Source organism: Callospermophilus lateralis, chromosome 3 (genome assembly GCF_048772815.1).
Source record: "Callospermophilus lateralis isolate mCalLat2 chromosome 3, mCalLat2.hap1, whole genome shotgun sequence".
Taxonomy (NCBI): domain Eukaryota; kingdom Metazoa; phylum Chordata; class Mammalia; order Rodentia; family Sciuridae; genus Callospermophilus; species Callospermophilus lateralis.
The window spans coordinates 189,155,585-189,173,733 of record NC_135307.1 but is presented as its reverse complement, the minus strand read 5'-3'; the positions used below and the strand labels follow the sequence as shown (position 1 = coordinate 189,173,733).

At 50.2% G+C, this 18,149-nt stretch overlaps 1 protein-coding gene across 6 annotated transcripts in view; it reads right to left on the bottom strand.

Moving 5' to 3' along the window:
- Window positions 1-4,779: 4,779 nt before the first annotated feature.
- Bcas1 (brain enriched myelin associated protein 1) overlaps window positions 4,780-18,149 on the bottom strand; it is an 83,561-nt gene continuing 70,191 nt past the window's right edge. For 3 of the 6 annotated variants that reach the window (XM_076849160.2, XM_076849162.2, XM_076849163.2), the window contains 3 exons: window positions 16,727-16,792; window positions 11,602-11,865; window positions 4,780-4,854 (listed from right to left, as the gene is read on the bottom strand). In XM_076849160.2, the coding sequence (XP_076705275.2) occupies window positions 4,780-4,854; window positions 11,602-11,865; window positions 16,727-16,792 (405 nt within the window). The remainder of the gene's footprint in view (window positions 4,855-11,601; window positions 11,866-16,726; window positions 16,793-18,149) is intronic. The other 3 variants (XM_076849164.2, XM_076849165.2, XM_076849166.2) reach the window with 1 other exon arrangement.

Genomic DNA, 18,149 nt, shown 5'->3' with positions numbered 1-18,149 from the left:
GCCCTGTGGCTGTTCCACTGTCACGTGACTTGCCCACGGGTCAGGTGTGGAGGGCGGGAGGCAAGGTGGCTTTGTGGGGCCTGATGGACCAGTAAGGGTGACTGAAATGTTTCACAGTCACACAGCCTTGGTCTTGCAGGCTGGAGCACATAAGAAGGGAGACACACTTGCCTTTGGAGGGTTGGGAATCATAGAAAGCAAATGACTTGCCTGTTTGGCCTTCTCGTTCTGGTCGTCCTTATCAAACTTGACTGCTTTCTAGAAGCTGATCTGCAACACACTCCAGATACTGCTTTGGCCCAACTTCCTTGTTAGGCGATCTTGGGAAAAGGCCTAGAGATGGTAGGACCCCAGGTCCTGGAGTGCCCCCGTGTGGCTGGATTTGGGGACAGTCGGCGGGTAAAGAAAGACTTTCTCTGGCAATCATTAGCAGAGGTGCAGCTGGGGGCCATTTTGTCAAGAAGTGCTCATTTGAAAAACAACAACAAAACTCACACAGGCGCCTGCCAGTCACCCCCATGATGAAATGCAACCAAGGAAGCAATTAAATTCAATTAGGGGCATTTGGCTTTAAATTAGATAATGCATTCAGAAAACAGTCTGTAAACTGTAATGTGTTCCCCTTACTCCTGTGAAATTGCCTGGGCTGCTGCTTCTGCCTCTGCCAATTAGAGGCCTGGGGATGGAGAGCAAAGAGGGCAGCAGAGGCTAAAGAGTCACACTCCCCAGAAAAACCAATTTTTGCAAAGGGCTGGACCCTGACGGAGCAGGGCGTTGGGCCTGGGCTGCAGAGCTGCCTTACCCATGTGCAGAATCTGCTGTTCATCTTTTCTTCCTAACGCAGCCTGTAATTTCCAGGGGGCCAGTGCCTCTTCATTTTCACTGATAGAGCAAACAAAATCTTGACCACGGAGAAGCCTAATTCTACTCACCGTGCAAAATTGCCTTCTTAAAAGGCTTAAAGGGGGCATTGAGAGCATGGTGAAAGCCAAGCCCCCCAACCGCACGTGGCTGCAAAGCGCCCCTCACCCGCCCCCAGTGTGAGCAAGTTAGACTGGCACATTTCCCTCAGGGCAGTAGGAGAGGTGACGTTGTGTTTCAAGGCTTCAGATGAAGCTGGGACTATCTGACAGAAGAAACGACCCTGTCAAATCCTGGCTGCACAGATCTGCTCTTTTGCTAGCTCTTTGAGAAGGATCCAGAGGGACATGTTCTGGCCTCTTGGAATCTAATTTAATGGGACCTCAGCACATCTGGACTCCTTGCAAACAGTAAGGGCAGCCGAGAGAGAGAGAGAGAGAGAGAGAGAGAGAGAGAGAGAGAGAGAGAGAGAGAGAGAAGGAGAGGGAGGGGGCCACTGTGAGAGAGACAGAAAGACAGACAGACTGTGCTTACATCCCTGACAACATGCTTGAAGAAAAGGGGTACAAACAACCAACTTCCCTGCTCTCTTTTCTCCCCTCCGCTGCAGCTCCTGGTGGGTTGCTTGTTCCCCAAGGTGGTGGATTCAAAGGGGCCTCCTGGGCTGCTGGGAACAGCTGCTTTTTTGAATAATTCTTCTATGGATATCAGTCAAAAGTCACCGTTAGCTGGAACTGGAAAGCAGAGCGTGTGTGTGTGTGTGTGTGTGTGTGTGTGTGCGCATGTGTGTGTGTGTGCATGTGAGAGTGTGAGAGTGTGTGCGTTCCTGTGGGTGTGCGCGCATGGTGGCAGCCATTTCAGGTCACCAGCGCCGTTCCTGGAAAGGCCACATCTTCTTGGCATGGGAGAAGATACACTTCCCTGTGCACCTAAAAATAAACCAGTACAGAAGTCAATGAATCACCCTCATCGAGAGGCACCTTTGCCCTCCCGCGGGCTTTGGCCCTGTTTCCCGGAGGGCAGGCTGCAGTGACGAGCTGTGGCCACTTGGGTTCTGCCTCTGTCCCCTTTGGGGACACAGCTGGGCTGGGCATTGGAGGAATCAGTCCCTCCCTGAATCCTAATCCTCTGCGTCCTCAGGGCTCTCCTGAGCTCCCCTGCAGAATTTCTGCCCTTTTGTACCCTAGGATGGAGATTAGTGTTGTTGTAAATGCGCCAGGAATGGGGAGGCAACTGAAGACAAGAAGCGAGTGCGGGGAGCCAGAGACCAGGACAGGACACACACAACAGAGTGGAGTGGAAACTCGCTCTTTCCACAACAGCTGGATTTAGGGTGCCCCAGTAAGGCATTTTTTGAGTTCTCCGTGGTTTACATGTTCTTGCCTTAAATTTTTTTTTTTTTCATTAAAAGGTTTTTCTTTTCTTTGGCCCTGGAGGAGAGCACACCAGTTATAAAAAACAAAAAAAACAAAAAACATCTGCCATGCTTCATGGAGTCTCGTCACAAAGAATGCTTTTTTTTTTTTTTTTTCCTGTTTTGTTTCTGGGAGGTATAGAGGGAGGGTCAGTCTGCATCAGTGACCCAGCCTGGCCACTCACTCTTCCCGTCCCCACCTCCTGCTGGGGACATTTCTCATCTAGGCAAAAAGCCTCCTGTGCCCAGCGAGGTGAAACTTGCAAATGATACTGTCACCTTCCTCAATGGACAGCCGCCAGCAGCTCACCAAAGGTCACAGCAGGCAAACCCCCAGGGGCTTGGGGACAAAGGAGCCGACAGCTGCCTGATTTCCGGGATCCATCCCCTGTTCTCAGATGGCCACAGCAGAGGGACGTCTCCCCACAGGCTTCCCGGAGGGGTCCTTCCTGCTTTGTGCAAGCAGCAGTCAGACTGGGGTGGCCCGAGAGCTCTCAACAGCGTGAAGCGAGGTCATCAGTCATCTCCAGGTCTGGTCAGGACCGAAGAAACCAATCCAGCTTGAAGCAGGCGACCTCTGGTCTCTCCTTGCACCTAGAGTCTCCATAGGCGCTGGCAGGTCCCACAGCAAACCCTCCACTCAAGTTTGGGTGCTGGGAGAGATGTGACTTAGGGACATGTCTCAAGAAGCCAGCTTGCCAAAGGCTGTGGCCCCGTGCTGTGGTCCATGTAGGGAGACCGTGTTCAAGGCTCAGTTCTGATCAGTGTGGGATGGATCTGAAGAGCCAGGGAGTGCGCGTGGGTCTTTGTGCACCGCGTATGCTCCACCCCTACACATTTCTGTTTGTAAACATGAGTGTGCAAGTGTACAGAGGTGGGCATAAATACACTTCTGGACATACACGTGTAACTGCGGTGAACACTGCCCACGCACACATCCTCCGGTTGCTTAGGGTCCTAAGCTCTCAGATGGATGGGAGCATCTCGCTGACCCTGCCACCTCCCAGGACAGCTGTGGCTCACTTCCAGGGGCCCAGGGCTGGCCTCTTGCCTCAGGGCTGGAATGAACCGTGTAGTGCAATTCTCAGGCCAGCAGAGACCCCCTTTCCCTCTGCCCACTCTCAATATATCACAAGCATTTGAATCCCTGTCTTGAGCTCTGCTCTCAGCATCCTGGCCTAAGACGGCATTGTATTAGCACTGTGCATATGCTAATACCAGGCACACACACGTGTGCTCTCCATGCGCACCCACACATGAGGAAATCCAGGAGGATCGGAGGGGAGAGAATTATCTTCCAAAGATTCCAAAAGGATCTTCCAAAGAGGAAGATCATTGATTTTTTTCACTGGGGAAGGTCAAGCCACGTCAAACAGAATAGGAGCACCTTGCTTTAAAAGTTGAACATCAAAGGATACTTTAGAAATAAATGAATTTTTTATTAAATCAGAAAAAGAAAGATACAGTATACATGACTGTCAGTCAATCCTATGCTGCTGTGAATTACATTGTAACAGACTCATCGCCCTATTTAGTCCTCTCTACAAGGATAAAAAAAAAAAAAAAAACTTCAGGTATTTGAGTAACATTCTGTAAATTTTTATTAACTGGGGTTATGGGGAGGGTTTTATGAGAGCACATCCTGAGAACATTAGGAAATTACAGACAGACTTGAGATAAGCGTCAGACGGAACAGATGAAGCAAGCCCCCCAGCCATCTGAGAGACATTAATAATGTAAGCTTCGCGAGACCAGATCCTTGTTAGGGATGCGGGATGCAGAATAAAAAGGGGGAGACCTTGGCGCCCCCTTGTGTTGCAAGACAAACGTGCAACCTCCTGTATTGTATTTTTTGTTTTCTGAAGCTGTGATCCTTTTCCTTGTCCCTGAGCCTAAAGAACAATTGTCCCAAATCGTTTCAAGCCCTCTCCAGTCAATCGTTTCCCTCTTGTCAATAACTCTCAAGGGCCCTATTTGAAAACCTACTCTAATTCATTCCTTTCTCATACCCCACACATTCCATTTCAGGAAATTGGCAACCGCCCAACACAGAGCCCGTGCTCTCCCTCCTTCAAGTGTGAACTTACACAAACGGATCTTCCCCCTCCTCTCTTCAAACTTAGAGGATGAGCATGCATTTGCTACAATGCCTTCCCCCCACTCTCGCAGGCAATTTTCTTCTGCGACTTCCTTGTTATCCATCTTTCATGGCTTAACACAAATGCATCCCCCACCTCCTTCCTCCCCGGCTCAGCAGTCAACTCTCTTGACCTAAGGATTCAGTCTGCCGACCCATGCTTACAGTTATTTGCTAGGAAGGACTGGACCAGAGAGATAAATAATACACCTCAATATACAACAGCTCAGGCTTAATTTGTAGGCAAAATTTCATTTGATGGCCATGAGAAGAAAAAAATATATATACAGAGTATGTTTAGGGAGGAGACAGAGTGGGGAGAAAACATCCTGGTGGTGGGAGACCCTGGAGGGGACTGTGGTGATGTTTACTTGGATTTGCCAACTGGTCCGATGGATACTGGGTCTGTCTGCACTTGAGCATCTGACATCCGCTTTGGTCCCTGGAAAAAACACAAAGAAGGGATAGCCCATTGAAGATGGGTAACAGCAACAGCAAAAATCACCTTTTGGTGAGCACTTACTCCATGCTAGGTGCCATGCTTAGTCCTAAGTTTTGGATAGGAGAACGGTCTCCAATCAGATGTCCAGATTCACTGCCCAGCTCTATTACCTTCTAGCTTTGCCAGATCTTGGACAAATTACAAATTTATCATTACAAATAATAAAACTATTCCTAGAGGCTTGTTCCCAACACAAAGCGAGTTTATATTTATAATGCAGTTAGAACAGTCCCTGGGGTGTACAATTCAGCTGTCCCTTTGCAATCCCTGTCTTATTTGCTCATAAGCCAACCCGGTTTTATTTTACCGGAAGTGAGCTTCTCATCTGTCTTGTTAGTTTCACACCTGCCTTCTGACAGGGTGCAAGCTCCGTGGATTCTGTCTGCTGTGTCCTCGGTGCCTTGCAAGGACCTGGCACACCGTGGCTGCTCCTGAAGGGTGAAGGTTGAGGGCACCTGCCGTTGCCACTGTGGTTATTGCTGTTCTATCTGTTCTGTCCAGTAGAACTTATGAAACTGGCCCTTTCTGTCTGTAGTTCTATAAGTGTGGACCAACACGTGACCAGGTCACTTTAGCACCACCCAAAACAACATATCGCATGGGTTCACTGCCCCCACCCCACCTTGTCCCCTTTACAGTTAAGCCTCCCCAGTCGAGACCGACACCAGACCCTGGCAACCACTGATCTGTTTCCTATTCCAGAGTTGTGCCTCTTCCAGAATGTCATGTCAAGGAATGGTGGAGTACGCAGCCTTCGAACCTGGCTTCTTTCACATGTCGTGATGGGTCTGAGGTTCACACAGGCTGGGCATGGTCAGAGGCACCAGCTTTGCTGGTCCAGAGAAGAGCAGTAGGATTGGTGGAGTATACTGGAGTGCATGAGTGGTAAAGTATGTGGATAATAAGTACAGAATAGTGCAATGTGGCAAAGCATGCCTGGTATACAGAGGTGGGGGCAGGTCGTGTAATGCCGGGACAGAGCAACATTGGTGGTTGGTATAGGTTATATTGTATATATGGAAGATATTTAGTATGCATGGAATATACACATAGTATAGCCTACTGTACTAAATATAATACAGCATAGTATTAGAGCACATTATATAAACTGCAGTATTGCCTTGTATATGTAGCATAGGGTAACATACATAGCTCAGGATAATGTTGGTTAGGGTAATAAAATATACATCCTTGGTGCACATGATATAGCCCGTGTGCACAGTGCCGTGTGGTATAATGTGGTCTACATGGTATAACAGAGGATCGTATAAGTCATAGCACAGCATATATAACTCTAAGGACACTGTACGCCATCTCATTTCATTTTTCATGCTGACCCTATGACGTCAGTACTATTAACCTCATTAAAGAGGTACCTGACACTCGAGGTGCTGACTTGACCTGGCTCCACAGCCACTGAGACAGAGAGCTAGGCTCAAACTCAGGAGCCAGCTGCACCCGGTGCACCTCCCTGGTGTCCTGGTGTGCACACGCTTCCCTGCCAATGCTTCCTCCTTGGGAGTCCCCTGACCTCAGTCCCAATGGGCTAAACACAGCAAACTCAGGCGGCCCAGTGGACTTTGACAATCAAATGCTCTCTTATTCTAACATTAAATCTGACATTAAAAATCCAGCGTTTTCACATACATGGCTGCTGGTGGCACTCTGTTTAAATAGCACTTGCTCTTCAGGTTGCAAAGACCCCCTCTTTCCCCGGGGCCCACTCCTTCCTGCACCGTCTCTTTTGCCGCTTGGGGTCGGACTCTGGAGGTCGGAGTCACGTATGTGTTGCTTTGTGTATCAGGAGTGCGCTTCACAGTTTATAGTGCCAAAGCCACTCTCTCTTCTCTCCTTTTACCAGTGTGGTGAGGTGGGCAGCGACCACTAACCCATTTTACAGATGAGGCAAGTGAAGCTCCAAGAAGACCCAGGACTGTTCTGTGCCAGATGGTCTGGCCGCCCTGACCTGAAACCTGGGCCTCGGCTCACCCCTCCCTGGCCCCTTCTTGCTCACTCTCCACTCCTTCCAGGCCCCATCCCAAGCTCCTTTCAGTGCAGAGTTGATTGGTGTAAGCCTTGGGCCATGCCCAGTGGGAGACCATCTTCCCTGGGCAAGTCTCCCACTGACCATCTGCTACACCTGCGGATCACAGCCCACACAGTTCCAGAGCTCTGGGGACCTGTGAGTCGGAGAAAGGTGAGGAGGACAGGAAGTTGGGGGGGCTTGGAGGAAGTGGACCCAATATCCACCAGTCAGAGTAGCTCAGTTTTATCAGGGGTGTGTGTGTGTGTGTGTGTGTGTGTGTGGGCGCGCGCGTGCGCGCTTGTGAGTTCCTTCGCATAAAAAGAAAAGAAAACCCAAGCAGAGGTGCCATGTGAGCCCCACGGCTTCCTTCCAGGTCCTTCCTGACCTGTCAGCATCAGCCAGGCTGCTCTGGGTGGGAACCCCAGCAGCTGGAGGGGGAAGGAGGAGATGAGGACTGAGAGAGGTGGGTGGCCGTGGAGGGCCTGGCGGACACGCGGTCAGAGGCAGGAGCTCATTTCCTGTGGGCGGTGGGCACTGCAAGGCACCCTCCTGATGCCAGTGCTGGCTGCCACCACTACCTTCTCAGGAAGGGGCTGGGCAACCACAGGAATGTGCCAGCTGGAAGTTCCTGGGGGTCCGATCTCTGGAGAGTGTCAGAAACCCCTCCCTCCTGCCTCCACCGTGGCTGCAGGTCTCCTGGCAGTGGCCGGAAGCAGGACCCGGGGTCTGGGAGGCAGGAGCTGAGTCCCACCTCCTCTCTGCCTCTAGATGCCGTGGGATGCCCAGGAGGGGACACCACTTCTGGCTGACTCACCCAAGACTGGGAATAAGTACTCCCACGGGGAGGGCTTGCTGCCGTAACTGAGGAGATGACGTCCGTAAGAAGCTGGTCCCAGAGCCAGGACCAGTGACTACAACTGTAATTAGTGTCTTAACGCATCCACCCCGTCTCCTCTACGGGCATCACCAGGCTAAACCGTCACCAGCCTCCAGGCTCACAAGGACACGCTCTACCAGGGCCTCTATTTCTGTGGTTGCCCTTGACAGCCTCTTCTGGGCCTCTGTGACTAGCTTCCCAGTTTACCCAGGGCCCTGGCCACGTTCTCTCCCCGCCCAGGGCTCCTGTCTCACCTCCTGTTATCCACTGTGTCCCCAGCCACTCAGGCCTCTGTCTCCTCTTCAAACACCCTGGACTCCCCAGCTCTCGACCCCTCCCTGGGGCCTTATGCCATGGCTGCTTCTCCAGGAAGAGCCCTGCTGGTCTGCTGTCTGACGCCTTGGCCCCTCTGCTATCACCTCAGACATTCTCTCTGCAGGGACATTTCTGCATCCAATTCAAAGTAGCAACCCCCCTCCCCACACCCAGGCAAGCACTCCCACGCCACCCTGCTCATTTCCCTCAGTGACCCCACACACTGATTCCTCCTCTTCTTCTTTTTTTGATTGGGGCTTGAACCCAGGGGTGCTCTACCACTGAGCTACATCCCCAACCTTTTTATTTCTTATTTTAGGACAGGGCCTTGCTGAGTTGCTGAGGCTGGCCTTGAACTTGCCATCCTCTTGCTTCAGCCTACCGAGCTGCTGACATTACAGGTATGTGTCACCACCTGGCTCATGCTTACATTCTTGTCTGCTAATTTAGTTTACCAATTTTGTTTGTTAATTTGTAGAACAATGATGGAAGAAGAAAGGAAGGGAGAGAGGGAATATCTTCCACATCTAGAGATCAGTGGGCAGGGAGAGGAGGGGGCCAGGGCCCTGGGTAAACCGGGGAGCTAGTCACAGGGAGAAAGAAAGGAAGGAATCTGAATTGTCTCAAAGAGTAAATCAAACCATGAAGAATACCTGGCCTCAGTGTCTCCATCCAGAAGTGGACACTTTAAAACATGCAAGCAGAAACCCCTAAGTGCGGCTGAAGTTGAGTGCAACATTCCATTAAAGGGTAACAAATTCAAGTAACTTACTTGATTCTTGGGCACAATATTTTAACATCTATTATATTTCTTCTTTCTGTTCGTCCCTCTGTTTACTGGGTGCATGTTGTGTGCATGGTCCTATTCTGGGTGTGTGGGAACCAGCCGTGACCCCAAAAGATGAAGCCCTACAGTTGAGATCTGAGGTCCGATGGTGGAGGGGGTACTTCCATGTTGTGGGGAGATTTAAATAAGCAAATCTAAAATACCTTCTCCTCAGTCTGCCTAAAATTGCAACCAATACAAGGGAATTCTGCATCCGGCAGCCATTGCTCCCACAATTGGGGAGACTCAACTGGGCATTTATTTCCTGTTAAATTGAATAAACAGGAGGCTTTTAGTCTGAGGTTATCTCTTTACTTTAAGTTCTATGTGACAAGCCACAACCTAGCTTACTTCAAGAACAAACCAATACCTACTCAGGAGTGTACCTTATAAATAAAAAATACCCAGGATTCTGCCAATCACAGACAGCTGAGTGTGGCCAACTGCAGGCTGCCAGCTAGTCAGACCCTACCCAAGGAAGGCCAGTGCCTCCTCAGGCCATGCTGAACAGGACAAGGCATCTCTAGCCAACAGGCCAAAGGCGATGTCCCACTCTGTCCCTGGCTCAGGTCTGTGAGGTCACTGCTCACTCTGCAGGGTGGAGCTCTCTGAACCTCTTCTGGTTCTGAATCCTGCCTGATTCATGGATTGTTCTTTGCTCAAATCAACTCTCTTAAATTTAATTTATGTAGTTTTTCTGTTAACACCCCCACAACGGTACAACATAATGGGGTAAGCTGATAATGCATTCATGCCCCATACATTCATTCAATAAATATGTGCCTAGAGCATTGGCCACCTGCAAGACATTGGCCCCTCCAGAGGATGAGCTGGAGGAGGAGGAGGGTTCCAATATGCAATTTTGCTCATTTGACCCGTTGGTAGTTGGACCATCGGGTTTTGCAGTTCAAAATCCAGCACCATGGACCAAGGAACCCAGGGCAGGGAATCACATTTAGAATGTGGGAAGGGACTGGGCAGATGGCCTGGGGGAGGGAGTGAGGGAAGACCCTGGATGTGGGCTTCAGGGAGCAGGGAGAAGGGAAGGGAGAAGGGATCCCCCTGTGGTGACTTCTACTACTGAACTCCTGCTTCGTGCTGGGCACTGGGCCCAGTGGTTTAAATATTCATTCAGTTCTCACAGGAGCATCAAGACCATGGCTGTAATCATGAGCTCAGTTTTACAGGTGGAGACCTGAGCCTCAGAGGGGGCAGGCAGTTAAACTGAGGTCACACGAAGGACCTAGGAGGAAGGGGCTTCAGCCAAGCCTCTGGCACTGACGTCCAAGCACACACTCTCAGCTAATCCCTCTTCTGTCCACTGTCCTGTGCTATTGGGTTAGAACAGGGCTCCACCACCTTGGCCCTGTGGATGTTCTGGGCTGGTCACTTCTTTGTTGTGGCTATTGTCCTGTGCCCTGTAGTTCACTTAGCCATACCCCCGTCTCTACTGACATCTCAAGAAGACTTACTCCCGGCTGTGACTGTAAAAAACTTGTTTCTGTACACTGCCAAACGTCCCCCGGAGGACAATATCATTCCTGGTTAAGGATCTTTGGATTAGCTCCCCTCCCCCAAGCCAGGGTAAGGAGAGAGCGCAGATTACATTTTTAGATCTCTGGCCAAAGACACCAGGACCCACAGAGAAAGAGAGGAAGCAGGCTGTGGACTCAGAAGCACCAGGGCCACCACCCCTGCAGACCACGCTCCACCCAATGCCACAGCACTGCAGTGACCAGTTCTATCAGAACCCTGCACAGAAAAAGGAGATGGTTTGGAAATAACTGAGAAAAGTGGGACTAGGTTTTGCACTCCTCCCTGAGGAGCGGGAGCCCGGAATGGAGGCAAACTCTCCAACAGAACCACCCAGGGGCCAGCAATCTGTATGCAGCCCCTTGTTTTGAGGATACCCTCTTTTCTTCAAGGGAAGGGCTTTTCTCCTGAGTAGCTGGGGGAGAGCTGGGCTCCGGCCAGGCCTTCACAATGCCAAGCAGCCTCAAGTCTGGGTTCTTAACACCGCCTTCAACTGGGGTTCCACATACACACTGGAGGACATGAACTTGGGATAGCAAGACGATGACATTTACCACAGGACCTTAAACTTAGGGCCTGAGATCTGCGTTTCTAACAAGCTCCCCCGAGATGCTGCTGGGAGCCACATGCAGGGCAGGGGAGAGAGAACGCCCACTGAATTCCACACCAGAGCTCACCGATGCCCCCTGGTATCTACGGAATGGAACGGTTATGAATGCATGAAGGAATTGGCACCTGTGCACCTGTGGATCCCTCCATCTAGAACATGCTGAGCCTTGGCCTCCCCTGGCCTGCTTTCCAGGCTAAGGTGAGGTCCTGCCTGAGACGGAATCTGCTCTGCAAGGCCTCCCTGTCCCTCCTCTCAAACCCAAGGCCAGACTCAACTCCCATTCAGCCTTCCTTCACGAGCCTCCTTCCCCTCTCCCACCTCCCCCTACACTCAGCAGCTGGCGACGCCCCCTCCATCCAGCACCTGACCAGGAACTCGGAAATACCTATGGCCATGTCTCTTTCCTGCTCCCGAAGCCCAGCCAGCCCTCCCCTTCAGAGGTATGGAAACCACATCCCTTGCCTGAGAGCTCAGAAAGAAGAGGCGAAAAATCCACCTACCAGGCCCTTAAGGAAGCCCCCCAGGGACTGTCGCGGTTTCTCCAGTTTCTTTGGGGACTTGCCCCCGTTCTGCAGCGAGTTCGCGTCCACTGTGACCTGCTCCGTGCACGGGGCGGGTTCTTTGGCCTCCTGCTTGCTGTTCTTCTGCTTGGTGGTCTCGGCTGCGGGCCTCTTGTCCTTGGAGGAGGCCTCTGTGCCCTTCTGGGCCGCCCCCGCGGGCGCAGGCTCTGGTGGCGTGGCGGGCTTCTCCGTGGAGTTGGATGTCTGTGGCAATTTCAAACAAAGCTCATTTTTAGTGTCTGCAAGGCAATTGCCAAAGGCAGGGAGTGAATGTGTTGAAGCAGGGATGTTCAAATGAGGGGTGGCGTCTGCATGTTCATAAGTCTTGGGTGAAATGAGAAAAAATTACATGAGGTTAGGCACGGTGGGGGACATTTCTTATCCATGAACCCTTGAGTTAATTCTATGTTTTTCCAGCAAGCGTTCTTCCTCCTTTGTTGGTACCAGAACTTGGATTGCTCTTTGGAAACCAGCCTTTTCCCTTACTTCATGGGATCTAAGAAAACTCCTTCTACCCTTGGGCAAGCACATAGATGCGGGCCTGGCGAATCAGAACGCTGTGTGGTGATTGGGCAGCTCTGATTGGTTCAGGAGAGCCAAATGAGCAAAAGCTGAGCTACTCTCAGAACTTAAGAGGCATGGATTTGAAGCTGTGAAAAAGGTAAGCCTGGGGCTTTCAGAACCAACACCATTTTTAGGGTACACGTGCCTGGAAAGGAAGCCAACACAAGAAAGCAGAGCTGAGACAGGGAGAAAAAGACAAGGTGTTGATGGAATCATGTGAGACCACTTGATCTAGCTGTTCTTGAAGCCCCCTTTGTGCTTAAACCAGCTTAAAATCTACTTATAACCAGATGGACTTTTCCCCTTGGGCATGCCCATTCTTTTCTTTGTGATTGGATCTACCTTAATTTTTGATATGAAACTGTCCTTTCACTTCATGAAATGGTGGCAAAAGAAGATGATTGGCTTATTTTGAGTTTCGATGTACATTCTTCTATGCCACGACAAGAAGCTTACGATTGCCATTCTTTCCTACCATCTAGAGAGCTGAAGCTATGGAGTCTAGAAAATGGTGGCTAAATTCCAGATTTACAGATCAAAAAAAGGGAAAAAATGTTAGGAAATAGAGATCCTTTTCTCGTAATTTTCTTAAACGCCAATACCTACAAGGGCAAGACAGATAATGTGAATGCAAAAGAAAAAAAAAAAAAAGAAAAAGAAAAAGAAAAAAGAAGCCAGGGGTAAGAATAGCCAGTTGGAGATCTTCTTTCCCCAGCGGTGCAAGCAACACAGGTCAAAGCAGTATTTCTCGAGTGTGAGAAAAACACCAGTTCAAGGAACGCTGGTTTTGGTACTGGGGAGATAAGCTGAAGCGGGGTCGGAGGGACTGCTCTGAACTGAAAGTCACATGCCCTGGCCAAAGAGATCCTGGCTGGGAGGCACCAGGTGGGCGTGCAGACTGCTGCTGTCAGATGGGCCGTATTTTCATTGGAACCTCAAAGCTAAATCTTTTAAAAATGAAAAATATGTCGACTTTAAAATATTGACTTCAAAAGTTTTCAAGCCGTGGTCACAGCAAACAAGAGGAGCCAGTGAATACGTGGTCACAACCTGATCCATCAAGGTATGTGCTGTCCCCAGGAAAGAAGTTCTCTGACAGAGCTGCAACTATGAGAAGACCACAAGCAAAGAACGATCATTTTGAACCCAGTGAACCCAGCGCACCACTTAGATGAGCCTCCCCAGCCCTGAAGGTGGCCTCAGGTGGCCGCTCTCAGGAGGCAGAAGGCCTTGGAGAAAAAGCACCGAGGGCCAGCACCAGAGAAGCCGAGCTGCGGCTACACACCCTCCACGCCCTGCCCCAGCCCAGCAGCCAAGTTGCAGCAGGTGCTAAGACGTCGATGTCCAAGTACCATGGACAGCCCGGAGCAGGCCTGGCCTCAGAATGACACAGAAAAGCCCACCATGGTGCTCCGCAGAGAGGTCAGAAGCCTGTGACCCATTTCTGTTGGGTGGAAGGGGTCAAGATCTAGTAAGGGCTAAAGGCTCAGGGTCCAGAGTCACAGGGCTCTGGTTTGGATCTAGTTCCATCACATCCTTGCTATGACCTGGAATAAACGGTTCCGTCTCTTGGTGTCCTTGTCTGTATGAATATGAAAAGACACCTCGTGGGTTGGCCAGGATCAGACTAGCCAGGATGGAAGGCCTGCTTAGCACAGCGTCTGGCCCAGGTGAAATGCCAGACACAGGGTGGCCAGTCACCTTTGTCCTGGAACAAGGAGGTTCCAGGACAGGGAACTGACAGCTTTACGACCAGGAGAGTCCCAGACCAATGGGGACAGGTAGGTCACCCTGGCTTAGTATCCCCGGTAGCGACTCCTTAAAAAGAATGTGTGGCTCTTGACTGCCTGGTACAGAGGGGACACCAGTAAATAACTGTTGAGCATGAAAAGACAGTGGCCCCTGTACCTCTCCCTACTTGTTGCCTGTCCCTTGCCCTTCTAGTCCCTCTGCTCAGCCACAAGACCTGCTTTCCCCTTGGAACAGGGCTTCACATTTCCTCTAACTTCTGTCCAGTCTGCCACCATGGTTTCCCGCTGAGGCTCAGCTCTGATGGCATCTCCTGGGAGACACAGCCCCTGATCCCCTCTGGAGCACAGCGTTGCTTTCTTTATGCTTACAGGGACTCAGGGCGTCTCTGTTCACTCAATAACGTCTATATCTGGGGATAGGACACTGGGGGTTCATTCAGGTGCTGGGACAGAGTTGGTCTCCAGTGAAATATGTTGAATGAATGACCAGCAACTCACCCTCCAAATGCTTCCCAAGTCTTTACCTGTCCGAGTCACTGTGGCAGGAGGCGGGAAGCGCAAGGAACCAAGAAAGAGCTTTGGAGAGTTGAGGTCCATCCTCCACACGACCGCCCCTTCCTGGCCAGGCTTAGAGATCCTTTGCAATGACCTAGGTACTAACTTCTGAAGATGGTCATTGACCGTCTCCTTATCTATGGAGTCAGTTGAGATCAAAACCGTGCAAGGATTGCTCTGTCACTAAACTCAAACCTTTACTTGGGTTTGACTCCATCTCCAAATGCACAAGCATCTTCTCATCTGAGCTCTCGGGAGCAACCTCTCCTGGAACCCAGCAGCTCTGGCAGGAAGAACAAGGCTGTCTCATGCGATTCCGACTCCAGAAGCCCAACTAGCAGGAGGGCCTGGGCTTCCATCCCTAGAAGCATCTACTAAGGGTTTTACAACCTTAAAGAGGAGAATCGCAAAGGAGCAGGGAATATCTACTCTTGTCCCTCCAAATTAAATAAGTATTTGTGACCTCCCAGGGAGTAAGTATCTCTCTTGCCTGGATTCAAGGTCCTGAAAGACCAAGTTCTCTGAGGGACTCTCAGGACCCTCACAGGCAAGCCCAAGTAGATTTCCACAGACTGCATTCCATTTCTGCATTTTGTTTTGCCTTGTTTGGGGCTGGGGGTAGAGGCCACACCCTGGGGTACACCAAGCACAAGTTCACCACTGAGCTACACTCCCAACCCCCATTACAGTTTTAGAACCACCAGAAAAACTGGCATAGCGGTTTCATGGAAGATCCCAGACCAAATACACAATCACATTTAAGTGTTTTTCCCCCCTGCTTTTTGAATTAGGTAAGTTTATCATGTTTGCAATGTGGTAAGCTTGGAAGTTTGGTTCTAAGACTGTACTTTGCGGGTGGGCGTAGACGTACATGAATAAAGGAAAAAAAAACCAGTTTGAAGTATATGAAGAGGAAAACCCCGATTATTATAGAAATACTAAAAGCGCAATCATGCTGTGAGCACTGCAGGGTGGTAACTCCCAACCAGCAGCCCAGCAGTGAGAGAAGGAAACAGCAACTGCTGAAGACTGAATGTGCGCCCAGGTTCCTGGGCCAAAGCCCCAACTCCAGTGTGACTGTATTTGGATGAAGGAAGTAATTCAGGTTAAAAGAGGTCACAGGGTGGGCTCTGATGAGTTAGGGTCAATGTAAGAGGGCTCTCCCTCTGTCTTTCTGCAGTGTGAGGGCTAGGCTCCAGGGCAGCCACCTGCAAGCCAGGAAGGGAGCACTCAGCAGGGACTGAGCCCTGCCGGCACTTAGCCTTGGCCTTTCCAGTTTTCAGTGCCGTCACCTGAGCCCCCCAGCCTACAGCATTTTGTTAGGGCAGCTGGGGGTGCCTCATACATCAGCTAACATTCATGGAAGCTGTTGTGCAGGATCTCGGTGCTCCGTGTGCATTGACTCATCTGAGTGTGACACCCTGGGGGGTCTTCTTTTCCTAGCTCCCTCCTCAATGAGGAAAGTGAGATGCAGGGAGATCTTGTAATTGGCCAGAAGTCACACTGCTAAAAAGTTGGCTGTGCCAGGATTGGCACCTGGGCAGTCTGAGTCCACGACTCAGCCTCTTGAGCATTTCTCGATCTTGCTTAAATTGAAAAAAGGAGTATTGATGACATTTTTTTTTCAGAGGTACATTTTTTAAGTTAAAAGAAGAGTGCAGATTACAAAGTAGGATGGGCGTGATCCCATTTTTTTTTTAAAAGAACACCTGAGATTATAAAAATGTCATAGCTCTGTTTTCTTAGAACAGAGAAATTATGGAAGCAAACTCTGTGACCCCATGTCTTTCACTCCCACGACGTGCCAAGCACCCTGCGATGTGATGGGAAATAGAAATGAATGCTTCACAGATGTTCCCAAAGGGGTGAGGGGGGCAGGTGGGACACGCAGCTAACAGATGAGTGACTGCAATTCGTGACCGGTGGATGAAGCAAAAACACAAAGCGGGGGTGACTGGCGGGCTTGAAAGGCTCTTTGAAGAGGTGACACTTGTGCTGACTTGAAGGACAGGAAATGAGGAGGGAAGAGTGCTGTGGAAGACCCGGAGCTAACTCCAGCACGACTGCAGAGCCCAGCAGGCACCTAATATGCAGCTGGGAACTGCAGATGCAGCTGGGAACTGCACTGCAGACCAGGTGGGAAGAAGAGCACACACCGCCAAGCCCACCACCAAGCCAAGGTCAAGGTCACTTACATGGCAGCTGGAGTCTTTCCCGTTTATTTCTTCTGAGGGCGGGATCCCTTCATCCCCTTTCACTGACTAAAATAACAAACAGACAAGGGCCTTTCAGCTCCCATGGTATGCAAACCTGGGGAACGAGAGCAAGTTCTGGGATGATGACCCCTGCCACTCATTATTGAGACTCGGATCAAGACAAACTCAAGGCCCACCGGAAACCTACGAGTCCTGGGATACCTGGATTTCCTTCCACATGTGCAACCAGAGTCTGACGGAATCGAGCCTTGGCCTCCAAAAAACACAACAGAAGCTCCCAAACCCAGGTTAGGTCATTCTGAGACAAGTAAATGGTGACAGTATTATCAGTGTGGCAACCAAGCGGTGGTTGAACATGTTGCAAGAATGAATCTCCAAATGGGAAATCCAGCCATGTAACCCTCCGCTGGTACCATTTAGGTGGTGGGTGTAACTAAAGTAGAGATTTGAGTTAGACTAAGCATTCGCTTTCCACCCTGTAGCGCCCCCTATAACAGGCCTGGCTGAGGCTGAGTTGGTTCCTTAAACCCCATACTCTGAGCTATTTTTTCTAGAAGTGTGGTTCCAACACCTGCAGCGTCAGCCTCACCTGGAGCTGTGTTAGAAATGCAAACTCCTGACCAGCACTCCAGATCTACTGAATCAGAAATCCTGGGTCTGGGGCTCAGCCATCTAACCAGCCCCGCAGTGGTGCTGACTAATGCTGGAATTGGAGCACCAGCACTTTAAGCTATTTGGCCACAAATTAATTTGGACCAATCCTGGGGGTTGTAGTTTTAACCGTGCATTTAATAATGCCCTATTATTGATGCTCGATAAATCTGATAATGAATCACTCAGGCCATATCAACAATACGGACTCAGATCTAATCCCTGAACTGGTCAGTGCTTAACATCTCCTCCCAGTTGGCAAGGGAGTGCACAGTGGGGCAAAGAAGATCTCAGATTGCTCTCATGTCACCATGGCGGTGTTCTCAGTGGACAGCAGGAATCCACAATATATGCAAAAACAGTTAACAATGTGGAAGACACTCAGATGCATTGGGGCTGAGGAGCACCATATGCCTCCTCTGAGCTATGGCACTCACGGGTAAAGGCAGGATTACGTTTGGAGGCTAACTTTTGGCTGGTGCTAAGCACCAAGACACTGTGCTAAATGAGAGGACAACTTGCATAATTCATTCATCGTATTGGAACCTTAAGAAAGAGGAGGAGGCGTGATTATTTCCTTCCCTCAATATATGGGGAAAAAAAAAAAAAGGAATCTCAGAGACACCTTGGGTCATGAAACTAGCAGGGTAGAGAGACTGAGTGTGTGCGCCATACCGGAAACCTTCCCAATATCACTGTGCCCGAGGAGGCACCGCTCAATCAACAATGGTTCCTGAACATCTACTATGAA